The 15,249-nt window shown below is 47.8% G+C and overlaps 4 protein-coding genes across 4 annotated transcripts; all 4 read right to left on the minus strand.

The window, feature by feature from the left end:
• Positions 1–2,976: 2,976 nt before the first annotated feature.
• LAJ45_07835 (uncharacterized protein) lies at positions 2,977–5,627 on the minus strand (the record flags this gene model as incomplete). Its single annotated transcript, XM_046117390.1, has 3 exons — positions 2,977–3,383; positions 3,449–3,548; positions 3,609–5,627. The coding sequence occupies 3 exons, from the start codon at positions 5,625–5,627 to the stop codon at positions 2,977–2,979; spliced, it is 2,526 nt and encodes an 841-aa protein (XP_045969375.1).
• Positions 5,628–5,930: 303 nt separating this feature from the next.
• LAJ45_07836 (uncharacterized protein) lies at positions 5,931–7,027 on the minus strand (the record flags this gene model as incomplete). Its single annotated transcript, XM_046117391.1, has 4 exons — positions 5,931–5,945; positions 6,018–6,171; positions 6,269–6,424; positions 6,891–7,027. 4 exons carry the CDS (start codon positions 7,025–7,027, stop codon positions 5,931–5,933), a joined length of 462 nt encoding a protein of 153 aa, XP_045969376.1.
• A 2,127-nt stretch (positions 7,028–9,154) lies between these two features.
• LAJ45_07837 (uncharacterized protein) lies at positions 9,155–9,732 on the minus strand (the record flags this gene model as incomplete). The annotated part of the gene is made up of 2 exons (XM_046117392.1): positions 9,155–9,381; positions 9,444–9,732. The coding sequence occupies 2 exons, from the start codon at positions 9,730–9,732 to the stop codon at positions 9,155–9,157; spliced, it is 516 nt and encodes a 171-aa protein (XP_045969377.1).
• A 2,549-nt stretch (positions 9,733–12,281) lies between these two features.
• Positions 12,282–14,416, minus strand: LAJ45_07838 (uncharacterized protein; the record flags this gene model as incomplete). Its single annotated transcript, XM_046117393.1, has 8 exons — positions 12,282–12,406; positions 12,470–12,498; positions 12,549–12,623; positions 12,674–12,777; positions 12,850–13,141; positions 13,213–13,529; positions 13,599–13,740; positions 13,797–14,416. The coding sequence occupies 8 exons, from the start codon at positions 14,414–14,416 to the stop codon at positions 12,282–12,284; spliced, it is 1,704 nt and encodes a 567-aa protein (XP_045969378.1).
• Between the last annotated feature and the right edge of the window lie 833 nt (positions 14,417–15,249).

Genomic DNA, 15,249 nt, shown 5'->3' on the forward strand with positions numbered 1-15,249 from the left:
TGACCACCAGCCTTCGTAATTAGTACAAGTAGCTGCACTTCGAGAAAATAATAGGAGGATGTCCTTTATGTATGGCTAGGGGTAGGTAGCCCGGTGGTACCACCGTAAACATGGTACCGTGTGAAACTGGTAAATCGGTCATTGGCATAGAAATGTGTTTGTGATTAGGCCTAACTAAGTCTGATCGATAGTGCTGGGTCAAATACTCGACGTTACTGGTAATAATGACTGAACCCATTTTAGGAGGGGATTTACCCAAGTGTGCTGAGAGTACACGTGCACGCCTTGATTAACCTAGGATCTAGTAACCTGCCTTAATCCCCCTCTTTCTTTCCTTCCGCATTGATCCTTTATATTATAAGAGATATGTGATATATTACTAGCCATTTCATCGTCAAAACCATCATCAGGCTGTCTACACAGCCTATGCAAGATCAAACGGATAGATACATACATGAGTGTTTATTATACCTCAAAAATCCATCCTGCATATGCATGGAAGACGCCGCGGGAATATTTAGGGCCCGTTCGGACAACCTTAGATTGTTTCTTCGGATTATTGGACAGACTGGATTATCAGGTAGCGGAAATGATAATCATAATACTCATAATAAGCGGATAATCTACATGTCCGGATAACGTTGAAATAGCATTAAGCTCTCAGGATATCTGTGTTGTGTGGGAATAATTGCCTCCGAAGGTGATTGTTTTCTTGGCGGATTATTGGGATAATCAGGAGTTCCGAATGTTGGATTATTCAATTACACGAACAGCATAGATTATTGTGATAATCCAAAAGTCGATAATCCGTCAGATTATCGCCAATAATCTATATTATTGGGTTGTCTGAACGGGCCCTTAATATGCGAAGAAGGGAGATATTGGTGGGACTCTCGACTCCAGCAATGTGTCAAGTTATCGATTCAGGCCTCCCGCCCAGATACTGCTGGTGCTAGTGTATAGGATAAAACACCGTTTGAAAATGACCTCTGTTATAATAATGACTGTGACATATAGGAGAACATCATGCACTGTCCCTTTTGGGGTAGTGGCGAACCGGGTGTAATGATAAATACACGCTTACCAGCGTAAGAACCAGAAAATGCAGTTGCTCAGGGCAAGGATAATTTGTATGGAGTGGCGTCGTTCTCTCATACAAATAATCCCTGTTTCCGTTACTTGCATTTTCTGGTTCTTTTGAGGGTAAGCTGTACAGTCGCTCACCTACTGCTGGCGGATCCTGTCTGATGGTTCTGTTTGCAGTAATTTGCCCTTGGCGTCCAAAACCTAACTCTTTTACTGGCCTCAAATCCCTGACCGCCATCAGACAGGATCCGCCTTCACCCCGTGAGTGACTGTACTAGGTTTCCTAGCTAGATATTGGCCTGAGCGTCACCCTGCTGGACTATCAACTGTTTCGTCGTTGCTCCAAAAGTGACTATAGTTGTAAAGGGGCGATACATGTATCAATGCCCGGGCTAAGATTAACCTGATAGCAGATGTAGCATATAGAGGTAGACAAGGCTAAGCATTTAGACAAATCTACTTAAACAGGAAGCTGAAGATGTAGAGTCCTCGGGGTAACGTTGCCAATGGTAGGTTGGACTACGTTGCCAATGATAACGTGAGCAACGTAGCCAATGATAGGTAGGGTAGTTTAAATGGTGAGAATATTTAACGCAGCACAGCGTCTACTTCTCTTCAATTCTTCCCACTCCATACTTCATACCATTAAAAAACGAACTTACCACCACAGCAGAATTCGAAGAAAGCATGTGTCCGAAAGAAGAGGAAGAAGAAGATTGATGGATGTGATCTGGAATTTTTCTACAGTACCACATCCTCCTATAGCAACCCTTGAGCTTCTAAATAACACAGCTTTAAACATAGCTAACAATAAAAAAGTTGTTCCCCAGCAGAAAACCCCATAAATAGCAAACTCCTTAGTCACGGGGTTATAGAACCACCCCTAAGCCAATCAGAAATGTCTCTCACCCGAGTGACGGGCCATGCATAACAGACACCCCAGCAGGTAAACGTCCCAGTTTCCAGATTCTAGACCTCTTTTTCTCACCACCATCACATCAACCACCAACTACCAACTACCACCACCAACGACGTCGGAGACATGTCATAATCAGTTAACGCTACGCACCCATCTCTATTTCAGTATCAAATCGAACCCTACCAACAAAAAAGCAGAACCCGCAAAAATAAACCCCACCAAACCTCAAAATTAAAAGAATTTGAAGAATGAAAAAAGGAAAAGAAAAACTATGGTATAAAAAGCGGCTATCAAAACGAACAAACGCCAGCTAGATATAACAAAGTGATACCAATAAAGAGAGCAAAAAAGGAATATGAAGAAAAGAAAAAAGCAGATACATGGAAAGAGGCTCGTGCCGTTAATAAAAAGGGGCTGATCTTTATCCTGTCTTTTTTTTTGTTTCCCCATTCCCTTCCCAAAGATCCGTTGAACAAAAAAAGGAACCATAAAAGAAGAAATTTTTAAAAAAAACACAACATAACGTTAACGTAGGGAAAATAGATAACGTAAAAAGGAGGCAGTTAAGAGTATTGTAGGTAACGTAAAAAGGGTAGTTAAGTAGAGGTGTGATATGATGAGGTCGAAACATAAAAATGAAACCAGTTTTCGCAAAAAAATAAAAGGGCTCCCAACTGAAGTCATATGCAGGCAGGCCTTCGTAAAAACATGAAAAAACAAAGAAATGAAAAAAAGAAATATAAAAATAGGTATATCGCCACATCCTCCCGACCAATTGCAACAAAAACAATATGCATTTTTATTTTTCCCACCTAGCTTCCGTAAAACAAGGACTCTAGAAGAAAAAAAGTTACACATTTCAGTCACCCCGTTAAAAGAAAAAGATAAGAAGTAACTGAACCCCAAATTGACCCAAAATCTAAGCTTTCGTAATCGTCATCCAAATACCTCCGTTAGGTGGATATTACGGTTTAATTTTTCTGTTTAGAGGCCAATAACGCTGCCAAACTGGCCAAGGGGCATCCCTTCCTGAGGAAGTCGTGCTTCAAGAGCTCCTCGGCAGTGGCACGGTGCTTGACATCGACACACAAGCACACAGCCAAAAAGTTCTTGAGCTCCTTACTCAACTTCTCAGGCTTCTTCAAGGTGGGTGTTCCATGAGTTGCAATAAGATAGAGGGCCTTGAGAGGCTCCTCGTTCAAGTAGGGTGGTTCGGATTCGATCATCTCGATGGCCATGATACCAAGAGACCAAATATCAACCTTGGCGTCGTACTCCTTCTGCTTGACGACTTCAGGTGCCATCCAGTACGGGGTACCGACCATGGTGGCACGCTTGGATTTTTGTTCGGTGAGCTTGGCGCAAAACCCGAAATCGGCTATCAAAAGTTATGTGGTTAGAACGTGAAATATGGGAAGGAGGATAAATACGGATGTAACATACTAATCTTCACGTGACCATGGGCATCCAATAGGACGTTGTCACTCTTAATATCTCTGTGGATGATGTTCTGGGCGTGCAAATGTTCCAATCCCTTGCAAGTCTATTTGAGAGAACAAAATCAGTATCCAGCACGGTGATCCAAATAGAATATCAAACATACCTCGAAGCAGATAGTGGCAATCTGATCTTCCTCAAGAGTGTTGGCCTCAATGACATCTGTAAGTGCACCTCCCTCCATATATTCCATAACAACCCAAAGCTCGCTGTTCCCCTTGAGGAAGGCGTCCAAGAAGTTGACAATGTTCGGGTGCTGACTCTCCTTCATGACCAAGATCTCGTTGACGATCAACTCCTTCCTTGGTTGGTGTGCGAGATCCATCTGCTTAATAGCCACTCTAGCACTATTCTTTCCAGAGCTTGAAAGCATAGATGCGGCCATGGCAGAAGCTGGCGATGTGTTGATCTTGGCAACATAAACGGATCCAGAAGCTCCCTGACCAACTTTCTTGAGCTTTGTGTATGATTGATTGGGGTCTCCGGGTGATACAACAGAGCGCAGCTTCTCCATAACCTGGGCTTCGGTCATGCCCGAAACACGCCTCTGGTTTTCCTTGCGTTCCTGCTTTGTAATGACCTCCTTTGCCGCATTTGCCGGCTTTGTTGGGACATTGAGTGGCTTGACAGTCGGGGTTGTAGGAGCTGGGATGCGTGAAGCCTGGTTTGAAGACTGAAGCGTTGTCTGCTTGGTATTGACAGGAGTCGGGCCACGAGCTCCAGCAGCTGGGCTAGGTTCCCTTGACGGAGTCTTCTGGTCCGGCCTTGACGGAGGAGTACGTAGGGTGGTTTGACCACCAGGTGTTCTCTGAGAGCCATGAGTTGGTCTGGGAAGAGTTCCACCAGGAGCAGAAGGAGCAGGCCTTCTGGGATCCATATCCCGGCCATTCGCTCCCTTTGTAGCTGTTCGCTGAGAGCCGGAAGTCTTGGGAGCCATTGGGTTATAACGCCCTTGAGAAGACAAGCCTCCACCACCTCCAGTCATCATGATCGGCTGCTGAGCTGTGCTAACCTTTTGAGGGTAATCATCCTCCTCGTAATCATCCTGTTGATGACTGGACTGGTTGAACAGGTCTTCCTCTCTTTGACGTTCTTCCTGTTCACGCTGCTCGTTCTCGCGCTCAATCTGGCGGCGTTCCCGCTCTTGTTTTTCACGCTGTGCCTGCTGTTCGCGCTGAGACTTCTCGTACTCCTGTTCTCTATACGCATCACGTTCACGCTCCAGCTCCCACTGCTCACGTTCACGCTCTTCTTGCTGTTGGTTGGCCAACCCAGCCAATTGCCGCTGCTGTGTCGCATTGAGCCCCTGCGGCGGTGGCATTCCGGCAAATCCACCCTCCTCATTCATGCGCTGCTGGCCCTCGGTGTAGAACTCCAACACCTCGATGACAGCCTGCGGGTTCTTCTGGTAGTCCTCCTTTGTGATGGCGCTGGAGTTCAACAGCTTACTCCACTCTTCGGGAAGACCTGTGAAACCCCCGCTGATGGGATCAAAGCCGACATGTACCTTGTGAGTGAAATTTGTGGGGTTGGATACACCACCCATGGACGGGCACCGAGAGTACACCTCGTCAATCCAGGCATAGAGGTCCTGGTCTGACTTGACGGAGACAAACACGGTGCGTCGAGGCGCATCGGGGGAGATGGTATTTCCCTGTTGTGATGAGGATGTGCGAACAACCTCAAAGCAGTAGGGCTTCAAGTCTGTGCGGTTGACAGAGATGATGTCCTTCAGGGGGATAGAGAGAGACATGGACGTTGACGACTCATTCTTGTGGAAATCCAGCGAAATCTCGCGCAGAATTAGGTACTTCTTTGTCCAGTAGAGGGACTTCAAACCATCCTCCTTAATGGAAGCCCATCCTTCGTGAATCTTTCCATCTGCGTACGACATCTGAGTCCCGTTGTTAGCAATAATTTGACTGGTGTTTGTGTTGACCAGACTCATGTTAGACCCGTATGGAGATGGGGAGTTGATGGTTGACACGGTGGAGTGGTGAGGGTGATGGATTGTGGAGGCTATAGACGCAGCAGAGCTCGCGACAGGAGGACGGCCCTGAGGTGGACGCGGGGCAGGTCCGGGGTTCAAGAAGGAATTGTCATTGTATTGATAACCTGAGGCCATGGTTGATCCTTTTTCTCGTTCGGGGAGGAGTAGGGGTAGGGTTTGAGTAGTAGTGTAAGAGGATGGAGGTAACTGACTTCTACCAGTTTAGGACAAACTCAAATGCAAGGGGAACCAACGCAGGAGGGTGCAGAAAGGAAGGGAGTGATGTAGGTGGTAGATAAAACAGCTCGACGGGGTTCCAAGCCGTCAAACTCGAAATAGTTAACGGAGGCGGAAGTGAATGTGGTGGTTGATGGTTTATAGAATGAGAGTGTTGTGAAGGACCCGGTGGGGTTGGCGGGCAGAAGACGCGAAAGCCCCTTAACGGCGGTCAAACTTCGGGGATGAGCAACGGAATTTTACAAGTCACATACAACCTCTTCACGGGGTATTTGGAGGTTAACTTACTTTTTGATATTTCGACTCACACGTTGACACGTTCCGAATTTCTGGAATAATTGAAATGTCGGTGCTTTTTTGCCTCTGGGCTTTTGTGGTAGGAGTTTGTGGGCTCGAAGAAGCTGAGCTACGGGTGCTCTTTCCTGCCTTGTATATTCTTCGGCTGGTTGCAGCGTAAGTAGACTGGCGAAGGGAGGACCGGTGAGATGCAGGAAAGCTAGGAAGGGAGCTGATGGAGAGTGAGGGAAAGTGATGCTTACCGAAAAAAGTAGCTGTGCGAGCAGAGAATTTGACCGAGAGTAACGGTCAAGTGTGCCACAAAGAAGTTTTCGATAGAGATAAGTTTCTTTATTGCTGAGTAGATGATGATGATTGTATCCAGGGAGATGAAAGCCAGGATGGTTGGTGCTTCTCGGCTTTGAGAGGGGAGGTGAGGGGGGTAGTAGTCGTGGAACAGTACACAGTATATCGGTCACACACTTACTCAAATCTGAGAATGGAACAGAATTCCTAGGGACACTTGTTGCTACTGCTGCCTGCCAGTGCTCGGCGTAACTTTGTGTGGGGTACTACACCTACTTAGGGCTTCATGTAATATTACTATTGATCATGTACCTGCTACCAACAACTTCTGCTTATGTCTTTAATACTGCTGTTACTCTGCCGCTGTTTCTTTTTTCTTCTTTTGCTGGCTGCTGAGAAGTAAACCGGTCAGAATCAGGCGCGGCTGCTATGTACTCTTGAATAGAGACAAGAGGAAGTGGGTAAATGTAGGTGCAGTGACATGAGGAGCCCTACATACAGTAGTTAAAGTACAATGCCAGAAACAGAAACAGGCGCAACAAGTGAACAAAACAGAAGCAACTGCGCTGCATGCACGACCGAAGAACATCGCTCGCGCCGTGCACCATCTCAATCTTAATTTCAACCCCTCTCCTCTCTTCTCTCTCTACCCGGAACCCTAAACCTTGTTCCTCTTGTTCTACATATTCCTTCCCCTTCCCCTTCCCTGCTATCATAACCTGGGTTTAGAGGTCTCTCTTTTCTAAAAATAAAACGCCCCCACTTACTATCTTCCTCTCCTGTTCCTGCTCCTCCTGGGCGAATCTACAGGCACAAGCTAGTTTACTCTATTCAAACGTACAGGCCGATCTCCACATCCAGAAAAGACGCGGCACCTCACTACAAATCTACCGCCAAATAGCTAACGACCCATTCAAATTTGTTCATTCTCCTGTAGATTACCTTCCTGAAGTTACGTATCTCAACTACCTCAAACAGCGCCTAGAAAGATCAACGTCTCAGGTTTAGTTATTAAGTTGTTACTTATTAGCCTCGTGCAATTGGATGATAGACAATGCCCTTGTCCTCCTCGCCACCAGCGATTGGCCCCCACTAGCGGGAGAACCAAACTAAACCTGACCCTAAGGTCCCTGAGATTCCTGAGCCCTGGCCGATTGCCTAGATGAGTCGACTTCGGGCTTACTATCCCCTCAAAACCGAAGGAAGCTCAGCCGCACTCTCCGAATATCGCTGCCTCCTGGGCCGCCTGATGACTGACTGGCTATCTGACTGACCGCAACTCTATATTATCGGTCCTTCTACCTGCATACATCCCTAGAGTAAATAGGACGTATTTGCTGTAGAGTACATACTCTCAATTCAACTCTATCACCGCCGCTGGAAGTCAGCAGCTACCTCCCGTGCCAAGACGTACCACCTAGTTGTCGCACAGAGACATGAGAGACACAGACATAGGTAATAGACACATGCAAGGCGATTCCCTTGTTCTACAACGTTCCCTCCCGTACCAATCCCGTGGCTGCGGGAAAGAAGGAGGCGGCGGAAGGAGTGGTAAATTAGGCACGTTCGCTCGCTCTCAGCCGGAGATCAGATATAGAATAGAGACAGGACGGTACGTACCGTGATAACAATAAAGACATAACATGAAGCTCTACGTATGTGAGCTTTGGAGAGACGCTGGATATCTCTCTATACAGTGGTGAATAGGAAAAGAAGGGGCAAAAAAAAAAGAAAAGCTTCTAAATTTGAATGTCCAGACGTTCTCTCGCGAGATTCAAGGCAGGCAAGCGGAACCCAAAAGCATACATAAACAAAAGAACACATTTTACTCCACATCTCCATATCCCAATGTCTCTAAATTCAAATAGCTGCCACACCCGTGTGTTCTACAGTCTCACCAGCGTAACACAACCTATCCCCCCTTCGGCGCGTAACCCCCACCTTTCACACCACTACACCAACGTTATCCCCAACATACATACATAGCCGCCCCTTATCGATAACCCTCTTTGTCGGCAGTCCTGCAGTTTACCAATCCGGCGGCGGCTGCCACAATCTCACTTCTCAGCGTCTACACGTTCTAAATATTACTCTCCTTTCATTCTTCATGCAATCTCGGGACTGACGTAACACTGTATTTTTGGAAGGGCACTGGAAAGTTCTAGGGAATTTATCCCCCAATGTGGATGGGAGGCACAGATTACAATGCTCGCCGCCTACGGTGTGGCACGGGGATTTGCAAGGGATCAATTCGAGATTCGGGATTCGGGATTCGGGATTCGCCAGAATCGGGATACCGTTAAAATGGTAAATACCAGATGATTACTTGGGATTTATGACCTGTGCATACGGCGCTAGCACCAAAACCAAATATCTCCGCAAAACTCAAGCTTACAGGATTTATTCCAAGAAAAACAAAACAAAATTTTAAGGCTAGAGTACTCGACGATACCTTAAAATTTCCGGGTCTGCAAAAATTGTTGCAATTCTATCATTGCTTCAACTATTAAAATCTTGCTTTTTTAGTGATTACCATCACCAAAAATATCAAGTACCCAAAAGCAAAAAGCAACTATGTACCAATTGAAGGATTCAAACTCCAATATTTACAACTCTGTTCTAAGAAATAAAGAAAAACTTCTCAACTGCAAGTGAATTCCTTATCTTTAAATTCCTAGTATAAAAAAAAAGCAGAAAACGCCGCCCAAAATCCAACTAACTTTTATCCGCCCTGTTCCGTCCGTAGTAGAGTAAATATACAGATTTCGGCTACTATGCAGCCTTCCGTCGCCCTCTCTCGTATTAAGTCGTCGACCGCCCTTTACAATCCCCCTGGGGGCTTCTTAGTCGATGTCCATACCGGCCTCGTCCTCGTCCTCGCCCTCGCCCTCGCCCTCGTTCTCCTCAGCAGCCTTTGCAGCAGCCTCCTCCGCCGCCTTCGCCGCCTTCGCTGCCTGCTCGGCAGCCTTAACCGCCTCCTTCTCAGCAGCCCTCACCGCCGCCTCCGCTCTAGCCTCCGCTCTCTCCGCAAGCTTCTGCTGCCTCTTCGACAATGGGAGCGCTGCAACATCTGTACCATCACTATTAACCCACATTCTCTCTCTCTACACATGTGCGGGAGCTACTACTAACCAGTCATCTCGACAATGCCGTTCTCCCCCGCCTTCCTAATCTCATCCAAGGCCTCGTCCTTCCTCTGCTTCGCGAATCCAACACGGCGCTCGGTGCGGCGCACCTTCTTGGTGCTGAGTGTGCGCCCGCGGTGGACGCCGGAGCCGCTCTGGGTCTGTGTTTCGGTGGTAGTGGAGCGGGCGGCGATGGGGCGGGCGCGCGCCTTAACACCAGCTTTGACGCCGGCCTTACGGCTGCGCGAGCGGTTCTTGACGGAGGTGGGAACGTTGGGGTTTCCGCGGGAAGGCATTGTGGCGTGTAGGGTGAGTTTGGTTGTGGGGTGAAGGTTAATTTGGTGAAGTTTTAGAGCTTGGGTTAATTTGGAGTTTTCTGCTGCTGTTTTTTTAGGTGAGGTTGGGTTACCCGGCTTGTGGTGGGTTGCGAGTGATGTCTTGTGCGGAGGCGTGGGCTGTTACGTCGCTGTTACGGGTGTGGGGAAGTTTGGATCGATTTCTCTTACTAATGGTAAAATTATACGAAACGAAAACAAAGACAAGTACAATCTTATCCTTGTGTGACGACACTAATACTTCGATATACTAAGCTAAGTGCCTCCAGAAAAAAAGACCTATCCAAAGGGTCAAAGAGGTAATTGAACTTCATTTCGAGATATATTCACACTTATCTACAACCCGAACATTCATCCTCGAGTATAACTCTTTGATTGGGTGGGCAGTACCGGTTCTTTCCAACCAGATAGATATCTATACGCTGGAAAATACTGCCGTTCCCTTAAACTGTGTATACAAGCTATCCTAAGTTTCTGATGACCCATTCATAAGTATCGATATCAACAATTTCGAATCAATGATAAGAATTTAATAGCAAAGCCACACCTTTGGCCCCCACAAAGAAAGTGACAGCGTGTTTCGGGCTTAAGGAGTATATATATCGCCTACTCCGCCAGGGTAGACTGCTGGCCGCTCAATATCAATGGTGCTACTATCCGGGCTTTATGCAGCTGCACCTGTTTAGTATGGCTGCTGTTGGGTTAAAATACGGATCTCGTGCCGGGAACCGACCGTTATGTTTAGAATAGGTGGGAGCCGAGCCAGTTATTACGGACTGCACCTGGGTTAGAGTACGATTTCTTTTAGAAAGAAAAATCCGGTTTTGTAAAGAGGTATTATTAGGCTCCAACGGTGCCTAGATCCGTTCCGAGTCCTGAGAGGGATCCCGCACAGTACTCTACACCCGAAACAATATCGGGGTCTCTTTCTCCTAACCCGAGTAAAAATACTACCTAGCTACTTGGGTGTATATATTGCTTGGATGAAGTTATATTGCTATCTTCGCTGATAGGACAGGATGGCGGTGATGAAATGAGACCGTTTTATTACGCGGCCGGGAAAGAAGTCGTGTTTTTCTTCACGGGTTATCACTCGATGACCAGGCCACTTCCACAATATACTGCGGCGTTGGGGCACCACGCTTCCGGCCCGCGCCTGGTAATCTCCCGCTGCTTCCGTACGGAGATATGCGTAAATGATTATACCCCTGTATTATTAATAGAGGGGTGCCCCACGAGTTGCCCGAGAAGTACATAGCACTACCGCCGATGCCCGCTGCAGGAATAATGTATGAGTTATAGCACCCATTACATGCAAGGACTGGCGCGCTGCCGGCACGGTTTAATTTATGCACCCCCGGGTCGGGGAGCGGCGATAGTTGGACCATCCAGGGAGATCCCTGGTGAGCCACGGTGTTGGAGATTGCGGTACGTGTTGTCCTCTCCGGGATCGATAGTGGTGATGGGCTGAGGCTGGGCGAGCTTTATCTGACCTTGAAGCTGTAGGTTTGGCCCTTGGTATCTTACTGCTTTTCGTTGATGCCTTTGCTGGATTTGATCCATAGCAGTAGTGGCCATAGATATAGAGCAAGGTGAATCTTAGTCTAGATCTATCGTTAATAACGACTGGTATTACACCCCCATCAGCACAATCTATCCTATGGGGAATATGTTACTTTTCATTCCCGAGTTGGTGATCATCCCCCTTAAACGGTGAGCAGAAGTTCTTCAGTGATAAGGATATACCCCACATCCCCGAGCGAAATTCGGGATCTCCGGTTCCTCATACGGGATAGAAAGTCAGTACTTGGCCCGATCCCCGGTAGGCGCGCATATCCATCCGTGCGGCGGCCGCGGCTACAATGTTCAATGTACGCCTCACTCTCATGAATATGTACCTCCTTCAGGTAGCGCGGATGGTAGGTAGACCTATCAGTTCAGAGCCAATCGCATGAGGTTAACAGCCGCGGTGTGTTTTCAATTTCAGTGGTAGAAGGTCATCATGTTGTGTACTACTAGTAGTGATGAAGTCGGTCCTGGAGTACTATCGTGATATGGGTCATGTTGGAAGGCAATGCCAAGCCTAGGTTGCAGCAGTGGTTCTTGGCGCCCGAGTGATAGCACATGATGAACCCAAATGTAGCCAGATGGTGTGGGTGCGTTGTGTTCCAGTTCGCAACGTGAGGGGCGGGCGTACCTACGTGTTAGCTGGAATGGAGGGATAGCTTGGACAGGTAGGGAGGATAGACGCGAGTATATTGCACTGGGCTGCGCGGCGTTCCTGGTTGGGGCTTGGGCAACAGCTGAGTATGCATATGTGTTTGCGGGTGCACGTGTTGGTTCTTTTAAGCAATGGTTACTACATGTAGATTACAATAATTTCTACAGAGCTATGTTAATGGCGTCCGCTCATCTAGCTAGACCAGTTACACTAATCTCAAGTCGCAAACACTGGAGAATGGTTACGACTCCAAAAAATGTATGTAATTGACGATCGTAAAGTCATGTACTTATATATACAAGCGCGGATACCTAAATATATATATACTCCTCACAGCTTCGCCCTGTGGTCCGCCGTATCCACCACTTCTGTCTTTGCCCTTTCTCGTAGCACCTTCTTCAATATCTTCCCGGACTACAAGAAAAACTGGGTTAGTATCAAATAAAGATGAATTAGAAAAACGAAAGTGTCACATACCGGATTCCTGGGAACGTCTTTCACTATCACTACGCCACCGGTGAGCCATTTGTGTCTGCTTGCCCGCTCGGAAACCCACTTCTTCACGTCATCGGGTATTAGTGAGGCGCCGGGCTTGAGCACGATGTAGGCTCGTGGTCTTTCGTCTTCGGCACTGCGCGGGTATTAGAGATGTTACAGATGTCGGGGATGGGGGAGACGAACTAGGCAATCCCAATGACTGCCGCATCAGCAATCCCGGGGTTCTCCAGTAGAAGCCCTTCTAGTTCCGCTGGTGCCACTTGGTTTCCTTTAACCTTGATAAGTTCCTACATGTCGCGGCTTTGTCAGACTGTGTGTACCATTGTGCCCAAAATCTTGAAAGAGCTGTCATATCATACCTTCTTCCGGTCAACGATAAACCACTTCTTCCGCTCATTGTAGTACCCGATGTCGCCGGTCTTTAACCATCCGTCCTCTGTGATGGTCTCCCGCGTGGCCTTCGAGTTCTTGTAGTACCCCTTCATGACATTCGGGCCCCGAACCCAGATCTCGCCTTTCTCGCCAACAGACAGCTCCTGGGTCCCCGTCTCCGCATCCATGATCTTTCCTTCACAGTTCGGGAACACCTCGCCGATAGACCCATCTTCATCCCTATCATCCGGATGGAAGCCCATAACTGAACATGTCGCCCTACCAGTATCTTCATCAGTTCATGTCTCCAGATACTAATACTCGCAGCCTATATAAAGAAGGATACATACTCAGTCATTCCCCACCCTTGCTTCAGGTTGATATTCTCCTTCAGGCCCCGGCCCCGGCTAACCCGCCCCTCCACCGCACGGCTAATCTCTCGACTCAATGGCGCGGCGCCACAGCCCAGATTGACGACGGAGCTCAGGTTGTATTTTGCGACCTCGGGGTGCTTTGCGAGCGCAACCATGATAGGCGGGACGCCGCTGATGTTGGTTATCTTGAACTGTTCCACGCAGGAGAGGAAGGTGTGGAAGTCGAATTTAGGCAGGATCCAGGTGGTTATTTTACGCACAGGGGCTATTGTGGCGTAATACGTTTGCCCGTACTATGAATAGATTAGAATTTTTAAACAAGCGAATAACCACTGTTTTTCAGGGCGGGCTGGGGCACGAACTGCGTGGTACATGGGAATGGCGCAGAGCCAGTGCGGTGTCACGTAGGGCTTTTGGCTCTGGTTGCGGACATGGACATTTTGCTGGGCGTTTGCGACGAAATTACGGTGTGTGATTTCTACTCCTTTTGGGACGCCGGTGGTACTAGTATAATCTTCAATTAACTTTATCAGGGGGGCGAATTCAGGAGAGAAGAATACCCAGACGAATAATTGATCGCCGCTGTTCTATTCACCTCCTCCTCGGTGCTCAACTCTTCCCAAGCAAACTTATCATTCCCCGCCATGACAATATCACTCCAATGCCTCACACCCTTGACCCTCTCCCTTGTCGTCCACTTCACGATGCCGCCCTCATCATCCACATATAGTCCATCATCAAACACAAAAACCTTCTCCGGATCCAACCCCACCATCTTCGCCGCCTCAATCCCCACATCAATCGATCCTACATTTACGAGTAAAAACTCGGCCTCGGAGTCTTTCAACTGATATGCTAGCTCGCGCGCAGTGAACGTGGGATTCGCGCCCGTGAAGATACCACCGGCGGCGATGATGCCCGTGAACACGGTGGGAAAATAGATGTTGTTGCCCGAGTAGAGGAGCACACGATCGCCGGGGAAGAGGCCGCAGGAGATGAGGCCAGAGGCGATACGCACCACGGTACTGCGGTAGGAGTGTGTGGTGAGGTAATGATTTGTTGGAGAGAGGGCATCGATGTAGAGGGGTGCTTTGGGGAGTGGGTGCGTCGGAGAGGTGAAGACGTAGGTGGGGAAGGAGCATTGAGGGATGGCGCATTGCCAGCGAGATTTGACGGGCATGGCTGCGGTTGGTGGGTTGTGATAGTATGGATTTCAAGTACTTGGGATGAAAAGTGATCTGGAGGGAAGAATACCGATCTAGAGAGTGGAGAAGAGATTTTGGTTATTGGAATTTAATATAAAGACTTTCGTTCGTTGGTTGGTTGGTGTAAGTACTTATCTATATAGCATTTAGGTGAATATTCAACAAAACAACTTTCGTACTGCCTCTACGTAGTACCGGTGTAGGTAGTGAGTTTAGTAAGGCGCCCCCAATTAGAAATTCTCGGTAATAATCTCGGCACCTGCTCCGTTTGGGCAAAGCGCTTTGTGGGGTAACAACTAGCTGCAGGGAATAATAGGTGGGTTGCCGAGGCACGCTTGATTGCTTCATAGTAATACCTAGTGTTTGAAAATTGTTAGATAGTACTTAGAAAGAAAGCAAGTAGGAAGGTAGGTAATATAAATATGCCTATTTCCGAAATGCTTATTTTCTTGACTATTCTTCGAACTGGCCGTTCTTCTCTAGAATCCCCCAACTTACAGATTGAACTGGCCAACTGAGCATCTTCACCAATATGAACCGCTACCTATCTGTATCGCGGCTGATATCATCGGCACCGAGGTTCATTCCAACAACCAAGCGCTCTTTTTGACGCATTCCTTACATGTGCATACTGTAGCCAGCAAGCCATGGAATGTGGTGCATAGCCCTTCGGAGTAGATATCATCCGTTACCCCGCATGGTAGGGTTTTGTACCGAATGCCGTTGGGACTCGAGCAGCCATTGACAATGCCAAGAGGCGACGGATATAGCGGAAGTACATTTGTTGTTGGGCTCCGAGTGATGAGTG

Source organism: Morchella importuna (genome assembly GCF_003444635.1).
Source record: "Morchella importuna strain M04M26 chromosome Unknown Morimp01GS026, whole genome shotgun sequence".
Taxonomy (NCBI): Eukaryota; Fungi; Ascomycota; class Pezizomycetes; order Pezizales; family Morchellaceae; genus Morchella; species Morchella importuna.